Source organism: Ovis canadensis, chromosome 11 (assembly GCF_042477335.2).
Source record: "Ovis canadensis isolate MfBH-ARS-UI-01 breed Bighorn chromosome 11, ARS-UI_OviCan_v2, whole genome shotgun sequence".
In the NCBI taxonomy this organism is placed as follows: Eukaryota; Metazoa; Chordata; class Mammalia; order Artiodactyla; family Bovidae; genus Ovis; species Ovis canadensis.
In genome coordinates this window covers 21,880,618-21,901,545 of record NC_091255.1, presented here as the reverse complement: position 1 = coordinate 21,901,545, position 20,928 = coordinate 21,880,618, and the positions used below count along the sequence as shown (strand labels likewise).

At 41.8% G+C, this 20,928-nt stretch overlaps 1 protein-coding gene across 4 annotated transcripts in view; it reads left to right on the top strand.

The window, feature by feature from the left end:
- Positions 1-20,928, top strand: part of ACACA (acetyl-CoA carboxylase alpha) — a 244,316-nt gene that overhangs the window by 164,645 nt on the left and 58,743 nt on the right. For all 4 annotated transcript variants that reach the window (XM_069602731.1, XM_069602732.1, XM_069602734.1 and 1 more), the window contains 4 exons: positions 5,633-5,902; positions 12,620-12,717; positions 16,690-16,810; positions 17,722-17,832. In XM_069602731.1, coding sequence (XP_069458832.1) covers positions 5,633-5,902; positions 12,620-12,717; positions 16,690-16,810; positions 17,722-17,832 — 600 coding nt within the window. The remainder of the gene's footprint in view (positions 1-5,632; positions 5,903-12,619; positions 12,718-16,689; positions 16,811-17,721; positions 17,833-20,928) is intronic.

Below are 20,928 nucleotides of genomic sequence, written 5' to 3'. Positions count from 1 at the left end.
CTTTGAGATCCCAGGGACTGCAGCACGCCAGGCTTCCCTGTCCTTTACTGTCTCCCAGAGTTTGCCCAAACTCAAGTCCATTGAGTTGATGATGCTATCCAAACTCATCCTCTGCCGTACCCTTCTCCTCCTGCCCTCAGTCTTTCCCTGCATCAAGGTCTTTTCCAGTGAGTTGGCTCTTTGCATCAGGTGGCCAAAGTATTGGAGCTTCAGCTTCAGCATCAGTCCTTTCAGTGAATATTCAGGGTTGATTTCCTTTAGGATTGACTGGTTTGATCTCCTTGCTGTCTTCTTAAAATTTATCATTACATCGTGGGTATTTTAAAATACTATTCATAGTTTTATAAGGGGTCACTAGCAGTGACCCCACTAATCAATATATTCCCTCGAGAAAAGTTTTTATCATGACATTTATTTTTTCCACTTTTTATCTTAATGTTAGATTTACAGAAATGTTATAAAAATCATAGAGCTCCCATTTTTACCCAGCTTCCCCTAACATTAACCTCTTATGTAACCATGGTATAATTTTAAAAACTAAGAAATTAACATTTGTACAGTACTATTAAATAAGATATCGACTTTGTTTGGGGTTTCACCAGTTTTTTTTTTTTTTTTTAACGTCCTTTTCTGATCCAGGATCCAATCCATACATTGCATTTAGTTCTCAGTGATGTTTATGTTTGTGTCACAATTGATGTTTATCTTTCTGTATTGATTCAGCTAAGTGCAGTGGCACTCGTCTGGAATATAGTTCCTTAATTTCTCTAGTAAAGGTAATTGTGACTCATACCTTGAAGAGTAAGTAATTCATTCTAGGTATCAGGACAAGTTACTTCATTCCTCTGTGCCTTGGTTTTCTTATGGCAATCATAATGGTTTTTTTAAGTTAATAATGATAATAGCTACTATTTGAGGATTTTTATATGCCAGGCTCGGTACTAATTTAATGTGATGTTCCTCTCAACAATCCCTCCAGAAGGATACTGCTGTCCCCACTTTATAATTAGAAAAATTGAGGCTACACAAGGTTATGTGACTTGTCCAAAGCTCTACAACTTGTCCAAGGCTATACAACTGAACCAAGACAGACTTTATGGTTTAATCTATTAACTATTATCAGTATTTGTTAACATTTATAGTATCATATGACTTCCCTGGTGGCTGAGACGGTAAAGCGTCTGCCTACAATGTGGGAGACCCGGGTTTGACCCCTGGGTTGGGAAGATCCTCTAGGGAAGGAAATGGCAAACCACTCCAGTACTCTTGCCTGGGAAATCCCATGGATGGAGGAGCGTCATAGGCTACAGTCCATGGGGTCCCAAAGAGTCGGCCATGACTGAGCGACTTCACCTTCACTTTTTATAGTATCATAAACATAAGTGTTCAAATGATGGTAGCTATTATTCTTATTATTTTAAAAAAATAAAATATTTTAATCATATTTTAGTACTGTTATTCTACGATCCCTAGAGATAAATTGTGGATGATGTTCTAGGCTCTTGGTGTTGAGTATTTTCCAGCTATCATTTTAAAAATAAAATGACTATGGAACCAGCCAATATTTATTACTTCCATATTATGGAATGTGTAGGAGTCCTGCTGTGTGATGGAGCAGATGATATGACGATTCAAGCTGACAGACTAAAAGCAGTGCTAATCCATATGTGGATAATTATCAAGTGAATTCTCTACATGAGGTTTTTCCATATGTGGACAATTATCAAGTGAATTCTCTACATGGAGTTTCTTAGGAGGAGATCGGGAAGAGAGGAGTCCCTTCAGACTAGGGAAAGCTTTCTGAGGAAATGGAATTTGAGTGAGCTTTATAGAATGGGTAAAATTTGGATAGGTTGAGAGGAAAGACAAAGGCAAACTTCATATGGTAAAGTTAATATTATAGATTACTGCTTCTAATAGTTGTTCATCAAACCCATAGCTAATATTAATTTTGTACATGGGGACTTTGAAGCTCAGTGAAGTTAAGTCAATTTCCCCAGGGTCACACAGTTAATAAATGGCAGGGCTTAGATGTGGATCCAGGTTTGTTTGATTCCCCAGTCCTACATTCAGCATTATGTATCCCATCATTTGGTTAGCAGTAAAATCTAATAGAATTTAAATTTAAATATATATAAATATTGTATATATATTTATATAAATATATATTTAAATATTTTAAGTATATAAAAATCTATTTAAATTTAAATACAATTTAAATTTAAAAAATTGAGCAATAGATGCTTCCTTACATACTTATCCATTGTGCTTATTCAAAACTAAATCAAAAAGGAATCTCACTGTGCTGAGACTCAGACAACACTCTCTGTCCTGTACTGGTACTTTTTGAGTGGGGAGGGGGACAGTCGATGAGGAACACACTTTGAAAAGACATTGATAAAGAGTAGGGTGTTCTTGGTGCGGCTGTATTGACACCTAATTAGAAGTCAATATTGTAAGCATAATGACCTGGCCAATTGCTGAACTGACTGCCTAAGTGACACAGAGTCCCCAGGTAGTAGCAAAAGATAAGAGTGTTATTTGCTTGCCCAGTGCCACTTGGACACAGTGTTTACATTAGAATGCAAACGCGCGAGTAGATTCTTCCAGGCTTGTATCTAAGTGGCTCTGGCCTAGGTAGCAAAGGTTAATATATCATAAAATTTGGTGTGAAACCCAACCTTCCCAATTACAAATGTGTTCACAGGGAATAGCTTTTCCTTCCTGAAAAGCAAAAGAAGTGTTGGGTTTAGAGGGCCACATTAGAAGGCAGTTAAAATATTTTTATGGCTGGACGGCATCACTGACTCGATGGACATGAGTCTGAGTGAACTTCGGGAGTTGGTGATGGACAGGGAGGCCTAGCGTGCTGCGATTCATGGGGTTGCAAAGAGTCGGACATAACTGAGTGACTGAGCTGAACTGATGCATTTAAAAAATGTGATAACTAAAAACTGAAAAGCAAATTAGCTAAGACTTAAAATGTAGACTTTATGAGCCACTTATAAATTTTTTCTTTGTAATTTGTTAAAAAATACCTATGATCAAATGACTAAACAAATTATGTGAATGTTTGATATTTAATAGTGAATTTTCTTACTGATTATTGTTTAACATAGAATCTTTCAATTTGGTAATATATATTATGAAGATTCAAGCGTTTCAATCCACCATTTAAAAACCAATCTTGAGACAGTAATCTGAAGTAACTAACAGTGTTTATATATAAGTATTTTCATTAAAATATGTAATAATAAAATAGAAACCTGGTAAGGAAAAGAAAGCAAAAAGTGTAAATTTAAAAGAGTAGTAAGCAAAAATAAATTATAATATATTCATCTCAATATGTACTTATTATAATAATATCTACTTAAAGACTCTGATGCTGGGAGGGACTGGGGGCAGGAGGAGAAGGGGACGACAGAGGATGACGTGGCTGGATGGCATCACTGATTCGATGGACATGAGTTTGAGTGAACTCCGGGAATTGGTGATGGACAATGAGGCTTGGCATGCTGCAATTCATGGGGTCGCAAAGAGTCGGACATGACTGAGCGAGTGAACTGAACTGAAAATATTTTTCCCCACACAGGCATTATATTGATCAATTTCTTAAAAAAAAAAAAAGACCAAAATTAACCTGATATCTGGAGTTTCTCTGTGCTATTTTTTCAGATGATCTTGTTTCTTCTTCCTCTTCTCTCTTTAATGAGCAGATAGTGTAATCCTGCCTTACTTCCGAAGGTGATTGGATTTTTATCCATTTTGATTTGTATTTGGCCAGTGGTATATATTAAATAGCTTATATTCATCTGTGGGTGTTTCGTATATATATTTCTTAATGCTGAGAATCACCAATCGCTGTGTGGAAAGCTTCCACCGACCTGATTACAGCAGATGTGCAATTGGATTGAAGAATGTGTACTCAAGAGCTTATGATCACTGGCCCGGTTGAGTCTGGGTGATGCATGTGGCTTTCCAGGGATGCCGCTATTTACATCTGTTAATGGCCCTTCTTGATGGCCGGCTCCCCGATGAGGTGATACGCAGCAGCCCAGGGATGAGGGCCCAAGGCTGCGAATGTGGCTGGGCCCCATTAGGCAGGACCAGGATTGCTCACTGGTAGGCTTTGTGTTTGGGGGCAAGTGGTGGGGGTGGGAAGCAGGATAGACAGAAAGATTTGGGGGTGGGGAGCAGAGAAAAGAATGAAAAACATTACTTATCTAGGTATCGGGAAGCAGACAGGCAGATGTGCAAAACTGCAGCCGTAACTGAGGTGTGAGTGAATAGAAAAGAAACGGAGCTAGCAAATAAACAAGTAGAAGGACTGGCTAGTTCTCATATGGAAGGGGATTACAAGAGGAGAGGGCTGTGAGGGTTTGGGAAGAGACATGTCACCCCCACCTGTTAGGTCAGTATCATTTACTTGTGTGGCTGGACAGATGCTACTGAGCACTGAGCAGAGATTTACATATATTAGTGCAGCAAGAGGTTGGTTACTTGGATTCTTGCATCCTTTGGTGTTCTGGTGTTGGGAGAAAGCAAGAGGTGCTCAGAGGAGGCAATGCTGAGATACAGCAGTTCCTGCAGAAATAGACGATACCTGAAGCAAGACAGTAAAGAATGTTGCCATTATTCCTATCAAATACTTCTTGTTTAGTCGCTAAGTCATGTATGAGTTGTTTTGCGACCCCAGGGACTATAGCCCTCCAGGCTACTCTGTCCGTGGGATTTCTCCTGCAAGAATACTGGAGTGGATTGCCATTTCCTTCTCCAGGGGATCTTCCCAACCTAGGGATCAAACCCATATCTCCTGTATTGCAGGCAGATTCTTTACCACTGAGCTGCAGGGGTAGCCCTATCAAATACTGCTGCTGCTGCTGCTAAGTCGCTTCAGTCGTGTCCGACTCTGTGCGACCCCATAGACGGCAGCCCACCAGGCTCCCCCATCCCTGGGATTCTCCAGGCAAGAACACTGGAGTGGGTTGCCATTTCCTTCTCCAATGCATGAAAGTGAAAAAGTGAAAGTGAAGTCACTGAGTCTTGTCCAACTCTCAGTGACCCCATGGACTGCAGCCTACCAGGCTCCTCCGTCCATGGGATTTTCCAGGCAAGAGTACTGGAGTGGGGTGCCATTGACTTCTCCGTATCAAATACTAGAGGACAATAAAAGGGCCCAGGATTGTAAAAGTTGTACAGTCATGAGAGGTAGTCCTCTTCCTGCTTTCCTACATGTTAAAGGTTTCTTTGGAAAGAATCTCACAAAATAAGGTAAGAAAATAAAATAAGTTAGAGAATCCTGGGTTTAATTCCCACAGCCACAGTATTCTTCCATACATATGCTGAGTGCATTTAGACTTTGGTGTTTCCATCTTCTTTGAGCAAACCCAAAGAAGAAATTGAGACAGCTGTGAAATATATACATAGTAAACCAGCTGTTCTCAACATGATCTTAGAAAAGTATGCCACAATATTTGCTCTCGTTTCCCACAGGGAGCTTGGCTCTTTAGCATTGCACATCTTTACACAAAGGTTGTGTCTGCATTCAGTCTGATATCTTCAAGGAGCCTGGAACAAAATTCTGCATGTAAGAAGCTTGTATTGATTTGTTTGTCTGTTTATGTCTTTGCAGATTGGCATGGTAGCTTGGAAAATGACCCTTAAAAGTCCAGAATATCCAGATGGCCGAGATATCATTGTTATTGGCAATGACATCACTTACCGAATCGGGTCCTTTGGACCCCAGGAGGATTTGCTGTTTCTCAGAGCTTCTGAGCTTGCCAGGGCAGAGGGCATCCCACGCATCTATGTAGCAGCCAATAGTGGAGCAAGAATTGGACTGGCAGAGGAAATTCGTCATATGTTCCATGTGGCCTGGGTAGATCCTGAGGATCCTTACAAGGTACAGATTAAGAGAAGATAATACTTCCGATTACTTTACAGATATGTGTATGTGTGTGTGCGTGTGGACAAATGTGGGAGAGAAGTAGAGGTTTTAAGTTCTAAAGTTAGCAACTGCACTGTAAATAAATTCTCTCTTAATATGTTCACCTGGTCTTTCCTCCAGCTTGGAAATAGAACATCATTTCTTGGGCTGCACTAGATGGGAATAGTAGATATGCATTTAATGTGAGACATGTTAAGCCAGAAAATTATTATTACTGACTTTGTTATTAAATTATTCCACCTTGTCTTCTAAGACATGTGGTCAGTTATCAGCACAATCTCTCAGATCCTCAGCTTCTCTGATTGTTCTCCAACCTTCTTGCTCTACTTGAAACCTGCCTGTCCTCCGAAAACTCTTCTTTCTTTTTACATGGCTAATGGTTTCTCTTTCCCTTGTGCCACAGACCCTGGAGAGAGACTTTGATGAAGAGTCCCTCCCCCTGTCTAAGGCCAATCCCACTATGTTTGGTCCTTTCCCCTCTTGCCAGCTTAAGGATGTAGATCAAAGCTTCTCCCCCTTTTTTCTTGCATCGTCATGTTGTCCCTCTCTATTAGAAGAAGACACATGTTTGTGTCTTTAGCACATAGATAGTGACCCCTCGAGTCACCAACCCTACCCCGTTTTTTCCTTCCGTTTATCATGAACTCCTTATTGCCAAATTCAGACTTAAATTGAAGAAAGTAGGGAAAACCACTAGACCATTCAGGAATGACCTAAATCAAATTCCTTATGATTATACAGCAGAAGGGAGAAATAGATTTAAGGGACTAGGTCTGATTGATAGAGTGCCTGATGAACTATGGAATGAGGTTCGTGACATTGTACAGGAGACAGCAATCAAGACCATCCCCAAGGAAAATAAAGGCAAAAAAGCAAAACGGCTGTCTGAGGAGGCCTTACAAATAGCTGTGAAAAGAAGAGAGGCGAAAAGCGAAGGATAAAAGGAAAGATATAAGCATCTGAATGCAGAGTTCCAAAGAATAGCAAGAAGAGATAAGAAAGCCTTCTTCAGCAATCCATGCAAAGAAATAGAGGGAAACAACAGAATGGGAAAGACTAGAGATCTCTTCAAGAAAATTAGAGATATCAAGGGAACATTTCATGCAAAGATGGGCTTGATAAAGGACAGAAATGGTGTGGACCTAACAGAAACAGAAGAAACTAAGAAGAGGTGGCAAGAACACACAGAAGAACTGTACAAAAAAGATCTTCATTAACCAGATAATCAGGATGGTGTGATCACTCATCTAGAGCCAGACATCCTGGAATATGAAGTCAAGTGGGCCTTAGAAAGCATCACTATGAACAAAGCTAGTGGAGGTGATGGAATTCCAGTTGAACTCTCTCAAATCCTGGAAGATGATGCTGTGAAAGTGCTGCATTCGATATGCCAACAAATTTGGAAAACTCAGCAGTGGCCACAGGACTGGAAAAGGTCAGTTTTCATTCCAATCCCAAAGAAAGGCAATGCCAAAGAATGCTCAAACTACCACACAATTGCACTCATCTCACATGCTTTTACTAAAAGCAATGCTCAAAATTCTCCAAGCCAGGCTTCAGCAACATGTGAACGGTGAACTCCCTGATGTTCAAGCTGGTTTTAGAAAAGGCAGAGGAGCCAGAGATCAAATGGCCAACATCCGCTGGATCATGGAAAAAGCAAGAGAGTTCCAGAAAAAACATCTATTTCTGGTTTCTTGACTATGCCAAAGCCTTTGACTGTGTGGATCACAATAAACTGTGGAGAATTCTTTAAGAGATGGGAATACCAGACCACCTGACCTGCCTCTTGAGAAATCTGTATGCAGGTCAGGAAGCAACAGTTAGAACTGGACATGGAACAACAGACTGGTTCCAAATAGGAAAAGGAGTACATCAAGGCTGTATATTGTCACCCTGCTTATTTAACTTATATGCAGAATACGTCATGAGGGACGCTGGGCTGGAAGAAGCAAAAGCTGGAATCAAGATTGCTTGGAGAAATATCAATAACCTCAGATAAGCAGATGACACCACCCTTATGGCAGAAAGTGAAGAGGAACTAAAGAGCCTCTTGATGAAAGTGAAAGAGGAGAGTGAAAAAGTTGGCTTAAAACTCAACATTCAGAAGACTAAGATCACGGCATCTGGTCCCATCACTTCATGGGAAATAGATGGGGAAACAGTGGAAACAGTGTCAGACTTTTCTTTTTGGGGCTCCAAAATCACTGCAGATGGTGACTGCAGCCATGAAATTAAAAGATGCTTACTCCTTGGAAGGAAAGTTATGACCAACCTAGATAGTGTATTCAAAAGCAGAGACATTACTTTGGCAACAAAGGTCCGTCTAGTCAAGGCTGTGGTTTTTCCAGTGGTCATATATGGATGTGAGAGTTGGACTGTGAAGAAAGCTGAGCACCGAACAATTGATGCTTTTGAACTGTGGTGTTGAAGACTCTTGTGAGTCCCTTGGACTGCAAGGAGATCCAGCCAGTCCATTCTAAAGGAGATGCGTCCTGGGTGTTCATTGGAAGGACTGATGCTAAAGCTGAAACTCATATATCGATGTGAGAGTTGGACTATGAAGAAAGCTGAGCACCAAACAATTGATGCTTTTGAACTGTGGTGTTGAAGACTCTTGTGAGTCCCTTGGACTACAAGGAGATCCAACCAGTCCATTCTAAAGGAGATCCGTCCTGGGTGTTCATTGGAAGGACTGATGCTAAAGCTGAAACTCCAATACTTTGGCCACCTCATGTGAAGAATTGACTCATTGGAAAAGACTCTGATGCTGGGAGGGATTGGTGGCAGGAGAAGGGGACGACAGCATCACCGACTCGATGGACATGAGTTTGGGTGAACTCTGGGAGTTAGTGATGGACAGGGAGGCCTGGCGTGCTGTGATTCATGGGGTCACAGAGAGTCGGACACAACTGAGCAACTGAACTGAACTGAACTGAACTGATAACAAGACTTCTTTTCAAGATTTATTTGTCATTTGGCTGTGCTCTCCTGCGTTCTAGCTTTCTCTAGTTGTGGCAAGTGGGGGCTACTCCCCAGTTACCGTGCAAGGCCTTCTCATTGTGATGGCTTCTCTTGTTGCAGAGCACGTGCTCTAGGGTACATGGAGTTCAGTAGTTGCAGCGTGTGGACTCAGTAGTTGTGGCTCGCCGGCTTACTTGTCCCGCTCATCACGTGGCATCTTCCTGGATCAGGGATCAAACTGGTGTGTCCTGCATTGGCAGGTGGATTTCTTAACTACTGAGCCACCAGAGGAACGCCACAGCAAGACTTCTTAAAAAGAGTTTCTGTTCTTGCTGTTTCCAGATAGCCTTCTCCCTCCCATGCCCTCTGGAACCCATCTCTATTTCTCCTGCACCCACACCGTTCCACTGGAGCTGCTTATGTCAAGGTTGCCATTGATTCCCTATTAAACTCTGTTGTGAATCTCACTTATGTGACGTTTCAGCAGCATTCCACACAGTTGGTTAGGCCTTCATCCTTGAAATGCTTTCTTCTCTTAGTTTCCAGGACCCCATAATCTCCTTTTTACCCTTCTAACCACTCTTTCTCAGTTTCCTTTGCTGCCTTTTACATCTCTAAGAGTGTCAAGGGATGGTGGAAATACTCTTTATTTTGATTATAATGGCAGATATGCACAAGTGTATACATTTGTCAGAATTCATCAAACTACGACACTTAAAACTGATGGATTTTGTTGCCTGTAAATTATGCTTCAGTAAAATTCATTTCAAAAGTATATGAGAATTGTTGATGACCACTCTTAAGTACTTGGGCTTCCCTGGCAGCTCAGCTGGTAAAGAATCTGCTTGCAATGCCGGAGACCCTGGTTCAATTCCTGGGTTGGGAAGATCCGCTGGAGAAGGGGTAGGCTACCCACTGCAGTATTCTTGGGCTTCCCTTGTGGCTCAGCTGGTAAAGAATGTGCCTCCAGTGTGGCAGACCTGGGTTTGATCCCTGCGTTGAGAAGATCCCCTGGAGATGGGAATGGCTACCCACTCCAGTATTCTGGCCTGGAGAATTCCATGGGGTCAGAAAGAGTCGGACATGACTGAGTGACTTTCACTTTCACTATTAAATACAGTGTTTCTTTTGGGATGATAGAAATATCCTAGAATTAGATAGTGGTGGTGGTTGTAGTATATCTCAATATACTAGAAACTATTGAATTGTATACTGTATGATGGCTAGTTTTATGTTAATGTGAATTTTATCTCAAATTTTTCAAATTATTTTTTAAAATGTGAATGGAGATGTATATCAAGGTCACAAAGGCTATAGCAGATCCAAGTCCAGGATCTCCCAGCCTCAACCCCATCGGGGCTCAGAGCCACCTCACCTGGTGCTTTGGCAAGATAGCTTTTACAGAAGGTGAGGTAGAAAGAAAAAAAGTGTTTCAGGGCTCAGTGCCTGGATCTCTCCTCTTTTCTGTATTCACCTACCCTTGGTCATGTCACCCAGTGCTCAAGATTCAAATTCCGTCCATAAACTGGTAAACTTCTAAATTGGTGGCCTACCCCTGAGCAGATTCATCTGTCCGGACTCAACCTCTGCCTGCACACCTGCCTCATGGGCAGCTTCTAGTCGCCTTCTTTGCATGTGTTCTTCCTGCAGTCTTCTCTGGCTCAATAAATGATACCTCTGTTCTTCCGTTTAAGATCTTAGAGTTATGCTTGACCTGTCTTTCTCACACCCCACATCCTCTCTGTCAGTGAATCACGTGTGCGTCCCGACCTTCAAAATATACCCAGAACACAACCGCCTCTGACTGCTTCTGCTGCTGCCCCGTGGTCCAGGTCCCCGTCATGGACCTCCCTGCTTCTGGCCTTGCCCCCCGCCACCCCCTACCCAAAGTCCACTCTCAGCAGAAAGTGGAGGGCTTCCCTGGTGGATCGGTGGTAAAGAATCTGCCTGCCAGTGCAGGAGACGCAGGCTCAGTCCCTGGTCGGGGAGGATCCCACATGCGGCAGAGCAGCTTAGCCCACGCACCATGACTATTGCGCCTGTGCTCTAGAGCCCGGGAGCTGCAACTTCTGCAGCCCGCATGCCCCAGAGCCCCTGCTCACAACAAGAGAAGCCGTGCAGTGAGAAGACCATGCACGTAACTGAAGAGTAGCCCCTGCTTGCCGCAGCGGGAGAATAGCCAGCGTGCCAGTGAAGACCCAGCATGACCGAAAATAAATGAAAACGGAAAGGAAAGAGAGTGGAATGATCCAGTTAAATGTAAATCAGATCGTGACCCCAGACTTGCCTGTGATTAAAACCCTTAAAGGCTTCCCAGCTAACTCACGTGAGGCCCAGAAACCCTGCAGTTGCCGTCAAGTCCCTCCCAGGCGGGCCTCCAGTGGCCCCGTCCCCGTGTGCTCCCGCCGCGTCCCTCACCGAGGCTCCTCCGGCCTCCTCGCTCTGTCTTGAGCCTGCAGGGCACACTCGGCACCTTCATGCTCGTGGTTCCTTCTGCCTGGAGTGCTTTTCCGCCAGATACCCCCATGTCTCACTTCCACAGCACTTCAGGTGTTGGCTCAAATGACATTTTCAGCAAAGCCCTCCCTGGCTGTTCTTCTGGAAGGCCGAGCCTCCCAGCTGTCCTGTCTCCTTCCTCTATTTTACTTTTTTCCCTTCAAACATTATTCCTATTAACATCGTACATGTAACTTACTTATTTTTTTTTCTGTATCTCCTACTAGAAGATAAGTAGTGTAACGCCAGAAATGTTTGCCTGCTTTGTCCCTTCCTGTTTTTCCCGTGCCTTGACCAGTGCCTTCCATGTCATAGGCGCCTGATAAACGTGGCTGACTGACATACTGCCGGTACTCCCTGCTTTCTCAGCGAGAGTCAGGCAGACTCGGCGGCAGCTTCAAATCCATCTCTCTGGCATGTTGGGCTCATTGTGGGACAAATTCAGTTAAACTGCGGACATAGTTTCTCCTAGTATTTCAAGTGTTTTTCTCTGCTAGCTTTTTTTTTGTTTTTTGGTCTGAGTGACTCATTCACTTCAGGTGAATACATGTGTTAAATAAGTCTGTATGTGAGTGTGCATATGTATGTATAAAAATAAGCCAATTAAGAAATGTTAGTATGATTTTTTAATGTACCTAGGGATTATTTATTTTAAAAAGCAAATATTTGTTTGCTTTTTTATTTAAGAAATGAAATGTTTATTTAAAAAAGCAAATGGTTCAAGCTTAGTGTTTATTGATCATTAGCATAGCCATCTGGTTTTAAGATTGAATACTCCAGTTTTGTGATGCTTTCAATTATCCTTGACCCATCTATATTTTGATGGTACGATGGTCCCGTTGTGAGGAAAATGATGAATAGTAATTCATGCAGATCTTTAATTTTGTGTTGATATTTTTAATGGAGGTATCACTTAAGATTAGAGAATGACCCCTTAACCTCGATGAAAAGGAAAGTGAGTGGAATGTATCAGTACCGGAAGTTGCAGCTGCAAGAAACCCGAGTTCAAGGATACAATGATACAGAAGCAGACGCCTCCATCTTTCAAAGGAGCACTCTCTATGCTAGTATTCTATGAGACAGTAACTCTGAAGACATGATTTGGCGGTTTAAAGCTGGCTTAGAACCGTTGCATCATACATGCTTTGCTGGGTCTTCCGGTCATTTGGTGATGGCAAATAATGGGTTAAAAACTATTTGTGCTTCCCACAGGGATACAAATATTTATATCTGACCCCTCAAGATTACAAGAGAGTCAGTGCTCTCAACTCTGTCCATTGTGAACATGTGGAAGATGAAGGAGAATCCAGGTAGGTGTTATCTATCAGAATAATTTGGCCATGGATTCAAGAAAGGAGAATTTGATCATTTTTTTCTCACTGTCCTGTTGATCATGACCCTGAGCAATGAAGACTGCTTGTCGCATAATCTAGGAGCCTTAGGTATCTCCGCTGTACCACTTACTAACTAAAAGGCAAAATTATTCATTGAGGCTTTAAAATTGTTTATTATCTGCATTTGAAAAGTTGGAACATACAAACAATTATGAATAAAAAGTAAAAACCAGCTATAGTCCTAGCAAGAGATCACAGTTATTAATATATATTCTTTCTGTCATCTGTATATACATCTTTTTTCCTACATAATTGGGGTCATAATAGAAAAGGTCTTTTGTAATTTATTCTTTCCACTAAAAATTATTTTGGGGGGAACTTTTTATATTCTTACAATATTGTTTGAGAATGTGATATTTAATGGCTTCATATAAATCTTTATAATGAATGTATCATACCTGAACATTCAGACAATTCTAATTTTTACTGCTATATCCCTGGACTGATCATTCTTTTATGTAAACTTTGAGGAATATCTCTGGTTATTTACTTTGTGTTAATTTCTAAAAGTAGAATTAGTAGTCAAAAAGTGTGTCCATTTAAAAAAAAATCTTTTTTAACAATTTCAGATTGTCTTCTCAAGAGCTGCATTCCCATGAACAGTATGTGTAGTGCTTGTTTATGCTGTTTAATTGTTCTCCATCCTTGCCAACATTGATTACTGTCAATAAAATAGGATGAAAACAGCAATTGTTATTTTAACTGGTATTTTTTGATCACCAGTGAAGTTGAACAGTTTTATAATCTATCTGAAAGTATTTTCCAGAATGTTAATCAGTTGCTTCAGTATCATTTATTCATACCTTCTTCACTTTTATAATAATCTTAACTCAATTACCAGGCTTTATATTCTGTTTTTTTGTTCTATCTATTCTTGGACTAATGCCACACAGTTTGAACTGCTGTAATGGGCCAGGGTTCCTCACATTCTTAATTTTTCCCCCAAATTTTATCAATTACTTTTGTCTTATTACATATAGGCTCATTTTTTTTTTAATTTTCCAAAACCTCCCATAATGATTTTGATCCAAGTTGCATTAGGTTTATAAATTAGGATGATCTGAGTGCTTCATAATATTAACTCTTTCCAACAAGATGTATGGTGTGTTTTTCTAATTATTTAAGTGTATATTTGAAGTTTTGTAGTTTTCTTCACATAGGTTATGCCAGAAGGTCTCAATCTTTTTTGGTTCACAGCACCCATATTGTCTCCGTAATTTTTTCATAGCAGCTTTAGGCAAAAAGATATACTTGGTATTTCTGATTATTGAGTAGTCAGACCCAGAGAGCTTCGTAAGTATTTACGCCGTGAACAACATGGGTTTGAATTTCTTGAGTCCATTTCTGCATGGACATTTTCAACAGTAAATTCAACAGTACTATACCGTCTGTGATTGATTGAATCTATTTATAGACATGGAAGAACCATGTATTAATAATCGAGCACCAACTATAAGTGATACTTAAATTTTCATCTACTGAGGGTGGATGCCCCTAACTCTGGCTGTTTGTTGTTCAAGGGTTAACTGTATAATATATATAATAGCTGAAAAATTTTTTTTATTTCATTCTTAAATAATTGTAGTTACTTCTTATGGGATATTTGCATCTGCACGGCATTGCAGATCTTAGAGTCAGCTTGGACATCTCCACCCTCACATCTTGTTCTGCACTGGCTTTTGTGTAGAACTCCCTCCACCCCGCACCACCTTCAAAACCGAAAACCCATCTTTGCGACGATTATCAGAAGGAATGTAGCACTACCTAGTGTTAAACCACGAACTCCTTGAAACTAGTAGTCACATGGGAGCCATCAGATATCACATAGTGTTTCTCCCAAAACTTCGAAACGTCCTTCAGTGCCCCTGAGGGTTCACTGTGGCACCCATCCCAGGATGTCTTGGTGTACAGTGTAGGTATGGCGGGATTTTGCCGTTTTTTAAACAGCTCTAAATGTTTTGCACTTTTTTCTTGCTACTCTGAACAGGATTCCCACCCCACCCGCGCCATTGTATCTTTTAACTCTTTGTTACTGGTATCTCAGAAGACTTGATTTTTGTATATTGCTTCTGTTAAAATAAGTCAGTTTTCTTCTCTGAGCTTCAGTTTCCTCATCTGTATGAAGAAGAATCAAGTGAGCTTATATATATGTGAAGCCCTTAATGGCACAGTGCTAAGCACATAGTAAGCAATCACAGACCCTGGCTATTATTATCTATGATAATGGAGAGGATATTCCTTATCACACTGTACGGTTGTGAGGGTCAAAAATGACACACACGAATCTTTTGTAATCATATTATGTTACACAAAGGTTTTGATTATAAGAAACATTAAAATGTGGCACTGCCTTCTTGTTTTTTGGCCATGTGATGTGACATGCAGAATCTAGTTCCCTGACCAGGGATCAGACCTGTGCTCTTGCAGTGGAAGTGCAGAGTCTTAACCAATGGATCTCCAGGGAAGTCCCTGGTACTACTTTAAAGAATGATAGTCTTAAAGGTAGAAGACTTAGATCACAGAGCAGAAAATGGGAAATTTTTTATTCTCTTTCATGTAATGCAATAGGAAAAGATGTCATTTAACAAATCATAAACACCCCTGAAGCAGTATGCACTCCTTAGGAGGGAAAAGATCTGCTTTGCAAGGAAGGCTGGCAGGGCCCATGGGTATGTGTGACTCTACGGCATGTGAGCCTTATAAAAAGAACACTTAACCCCCTCCTCCACCACCAAATTACTGTGGCATGTTAACCCATTAAAGCAGATTAACTTGACCTGTAACGTAAGTCTGAAATCTAGAGTCTAGATACAGAGCCAAATGAAGAACTGGGAGAAGGAATTACTGGGAATCTGGGAAGCAGAAACACAAAGCCACAGAACAACAGCGAGAGCAAAGAAAAGGAATTGGTGGAAGGCTGGAAACAGAGAAATATGGGGGCAAAAAAAAAAATAGTTTAAGAGCCACTGTGGGATATTTATTTATTATTTCAGTTTCTAAAACTGCCCAGTGCCAAGGCTTCTGGGTACACGTGGAACAATAAATAACATATGCCCATCTCTATGTCCCACTTTGTATTTTTCCTTTATTAGCTGCATTCCCCATCTCCCATTTCGCATTATCAGCTATCACTCCTAATCTCCCACCGAGAAGACCCATGAGTGGCTCCCCTTGGATCTGCAGGCTGCTTTCTGGACAACTTGCCCAGCATTTCACGTTTACACACAGTCCCCCTGCCCCTCCAGAGCACTGTGCCAGGAACTCTCGTATATACACTGGGTACTTGCCAAGGAGCAGGGATGGAATGCACTGTGTTGACCTTCCCTTCATCCCTGTCTTGGAAAGAGAGAGGATTTGGAACTTGAGAAATTGTTCTTACTGTGCCTCTGGATTTTTTTTTTTTAATTCCTAGGTAACATTCATCTAAAATGTTTGATTTAATGGCTGTGGCTTACTGTAGAGATACATGTCCTGGAAAGTAAGAGGTCTTCTGACACTGGAGCGCCATCTATGTGTCAAACCCTCTCATTGCTGCTTAATTTAATTCTGAACTCAACTCTCAGAAGTGGATACACTCTAATTCCCATCTTACACAAGTTACCTTATCCCTAGAGTTGCGCTGCTGTATGTATCAGAGCAGGGATTTAAACCTGTCTGCTTAGTTCCAGATTTTGCTCTTTCTGCTATACCATGCTGCTTCCAGACAAAATAGGCACCAAGCTAAGAAGGAAAGATATATGAATGACGAGTATAAAAAATGTACAGAGCTGTGGTGTCAAATATAAGAGTTCAGTATGCTTTTAACTGCCTATTAATGGTGGTTATTCTCTTAATGGATTGTTGTTACTGTGTTTAACCTGTCTAATTTGGCATGACTCTATCCACCAGGTACAAGATAACTGACATTATTGGGAAGGAAGAAGGACTTGGAGCAGAGAACCTTCGAGGGTCTGGAATGATTGCTGGGGAATCCTCTTTGGCCTACGACGAGATCATCACCATCAGCCTGGTAAATCTTGGCCGAGTGTGAGATTTTTGGAGAGCTGGCTATGACTAGGATTTGCTTCTGCCACCGTCACTGCTGTTCAGCCTCAAATGAGAGCATTTCTTTAAAAATATATATATATATATATATTGATTTATTGGCTGTGCTGGGTCTTTGTGGCTGAGCGTGCTTTTCTCTACTTGCAGCGAGTGGGAGCTACTCTCTAATTGCGGTGCAGGATTCTCATTGTGGTGACTTCTCTGGTTGTGGACCATGGGCTCGAGGGTGTGCAGGCTTCAGTATTTGCAGTTTCCCGGGCTCTGGAGCACGGGCTTAGTTGCCCCATGGCATGTGGGATCTTCCCAGACCAGGGATCGAACTCATGTCTCCTGCACTGGCAGGCGGATTCCTATCTCTGTGCCACCAGGGAAGCCCCAGGAGCATTGCTTTAAAATTGTAAATCTGCAGTTTTATTTTAATTGTGCATAATAGTAGGACGATAGGGTAATGTACATAATTGGATCCCCCAGATGAAACTGGCACCTTGTGTTAGCTTTTAGTTTAACTTCTTAGTTCTCAAATATTCTACACAGTATTAACAGCTTAAATTTCGTTTCCTCTTAACTGGTTTCCTTTTTCCTCTGGTGTGGATGCCACACATCTGTGGAACAGGCAAAAGTGTAAGAGAAGTAAAGGGTCTGAGACCCTTTAACTGTCACTTGAATCATTGAATGAATTCTGTACCTTCTTGGCTTTAACCAGGAAATTGTGTTTTTGTATTGTCATTTAACCAAACAGATTTCCTAGGAAAAAAAAACAAAAAACAAAAAACCTAGCTTCTGTTCCTGTGAATTTTTTGTGTACTTATAGCTTAATTCTTACAGCTTGCGAGGGAACATAAATATATGACGCATCGAATTTATTCTTTTTTTAAGGTTACGTGCAGGGCCATTGGGATTGGGGCTTACCTCGTCCGACTGGGACAGAGAACCATCCAGGTCGAAAATTCTCACCTAATCCTGACAGGAGCTGGGGCCCTCAACAAAGTAAGTTTCTAGGGTTTGGGAGAAGTGTGTGAAGCTTTTCCAAGACTGTTGTGAATTCTTAATTCTAGGTCTTGATTGGTGGGGGAAGATATTCAGCCCACGCCTTCCTCAGTCTCTCTCTCCTCCTCTCTCCGTCTTCTCTGCCTAGTCATTCATTTGACATAATGAGTGTTATGAGTACCTACTATGTGCCTGACACTATTCCAAGCCCTGTGGATATGTTAACAAACAAACCATATATAACTCCTGCTGCAAAGAGTTTACATTCTGATGTCTTTCTAGAAAGATCAGATTGACTGCATCTGTTCTGCCCTCTCCCTCTCTTTTTGTCATCTGTGAGCAAGCAGTGTGAGATTTATACCTATGAAACATCCTCTGAACATGGCAAGGGTATCAGGTTTTAATGTTTTGAGAAACTGTGAAAGCACCTCTGAAGAGGAACACTTAAGCCGTGGTCCTTTATAGGTAAGGAAGTACTTGGTGAATGTTGAATGGGAAGTGGGCGGGTGGATGCATGGGTGGATTGCTAAGAAAAGAGTGTGACATGGACGTTCACTTTCCCGTCCAAAGAAATGCTTGTGTCTGTTCAATCCAAGTGCATAGTGGCTTTTCCAGAGAGGGGAAAAAATATATAGCTTTCACTCTTACAGTGACCTTAGTACCTAAGAATACCTGCATATACAAAGGACCATGTAGTTCCCCCTTCTTTGCAGGCATAGGAAAATTATTTTCTCTCCAAAGCTAGGAACATGTAATAGTCTAAGGCTGGCTGGCTGACCTCATACAACTCACATAACCTCTCATCTTTCTCTATCTGCCAGAGATGAGTAGCAATTTCCACCTTCAAATGAGGAAACAGAGGTAAAAGCACCTGGAACTTGGCACAAAGCATTGGCCTGTGCTGCGCTTCCAGTCACCTTTTCCTCTCTCTTAACATGGTTTGGGGATCGAATTTGCGGAATTACATGTGTGCTAAGTTAGTTGTTTATTAGACTTGGACAAACTTTTTTTTTTTTTAAATCCAGCCTTGACTTTCAAGTAGAAGGATTGGAATTCAGTGTCCCAGCCTATCATCCCCGTTTAGAATAAGTTGACACTGCTATCAGTCCAGTTAACTTTGGGGGACGCCGGAAATGAGAATGGTGTGAGGTGATAAGCTTGCTCTCTGCACCCCTGTGAACTCTGTATCCTTCTCTGGGTTTGCCTTTCTCTCCAAGGAAAGCAGAGTGGTGCTCACAGAGGCCGGCTTGGATGTCCTGCTCTTTCTTGAGAGAGTAGCCTGGAAATAAAGATTGTGAACTGTCTCTACTGAGGGAGATTATTGCTCTGAATGAAACTGGCTGAGAGTCTTAACGTTTTTAAAAAGAGTTGTTCTTTCGGATCCTTTTTCTTAGAATGAGATATTGATGCATGCTGTAGAGAACTGTACATACCATTATCTGTGAGGATCCACTGTAACAAAGACACCTACATTTCTACAGTGTTCCTCTACCTGAGCAAAGAGCTAATTTCTGAAGTGCCTTGTCACACTGAGTTTCTTCTTTTTTCCCTGATAGCAAAAGACTATTCCAAAAGGCAGAGGTGTTGTCATTGTTGTGTTATTGTCACTGCTGCTGGGGGTTTTGTTTGTTTGTTCCTGAAAGCTTGGTAGTTGAATTTCAATCTTGCTACGAAGAAAGCATTAGGGATTTTGTTTTGTTTTCTTAAAATCTGGTTGAATTGCTGTGATCAAATTCATTATATTCATCTTCCTCTTAGCCTGCAGGGCCGCGGGTTAAAGAAGAAGTGTAGTTGTAGGGAAGAGACAGTGAAGCTGCAGCTGTAACTTACCCTACAATGCTTGTTTCCGGAAGGATATGATCATTTGTAGCTGAAGAGAGTGATCAGTTATAGGGGTTACCTAACCCTGCCCTGACTGCTTCTCTATCCTCTTACATGGAGCTGGCAGACCCCGGATTTCATGCAAATTCATTAAAATGTCCTGTCTGCCCCTGTGCCTCTCAGGTATGAAGAAGGGGACTAGACGGGGGCCACATACTCCGGCTGCCTCCTCCGCCTTCTTGCTTGTGCACATCCTGTGTTTGTGCGCGCCGCTATCGCTCTCCACGCCTTCCTTTTCTTCTATAGGAGTCGGTCCCGCATCCACTGGGCGTGTGTCCAGGTCACTTTGAGTGCGTGTCTCTTCCTGCCCGAGCCCTAGTCTCTGTCTTTGTGTCTGGATCCCTCTCTGTGTGTGTGCTTCCCCGAGTCTCCATGTGTGAGAAAGTCTTTGTGTGTGTGTGAAGCCCCACGGAGCCTCCCCAAGCCCTGACCATCTACCCTGTCATACGTGTGTACCTGTGTAAATGTAGGTGGTGGACGCAAGCCCTTAGACTGTAAACATTTGACCCCTACCTTTCTGAGTCTTCATCCTTTATGTTAAACATTAGGGCGAAGAGTCAGAAGGGAGGGGGCGCATGCAGAGGTTGTAGGGAAAAAAAAAATCTGTGTGTGCAAGTGCCGATCCCGTTGACCCCTTTGAAAATTGAAATAATGATAATGCGCGTCTCCTGACTGCATCAAAGTATCAGCACATCAAAAGCCAGGAGGCATGAAATGCAAATGATAAAGTGAAAGCAGATGGATTGTGCATGATCGCCCGATGCCCAATGAATTTTAAAAGGTGCTGGATTGCAGAGGGGGGGTGGGGGGTGGGGGTGGTACTGAAATAAACACGTTATCCCTGTGATTTTTTTTTTTTTGTTCTTGACGCGCACTCCTGACAGTATTTTTTTCACACTTGAGTGAACACCCACTTCATCTCTCTCTCTCCTCTTCTCTCTTTCTCTCTCCTTTCTAACTCCACCTCCCCCCCCCCCCCCCCCCACCTCTTACACGTCTCAGGTCATGTCGCTGCAGCTCCGGTGGAAATAATAAGATATAAACCACGAGGTTGTTATTTGCATAGAAATAGCATGGAGCCCCAGGCAGCAAGGGAGAAGGACACAGGGATCATTTGTCTAAAATTTTAATGAAAACTTTTGCTGAGGCAGAGATTTTTTAAAAAACTTTCTTTCTCCCTGCTCTTCTCCTCCCCCTCCCCGCCCCCCTCCACCC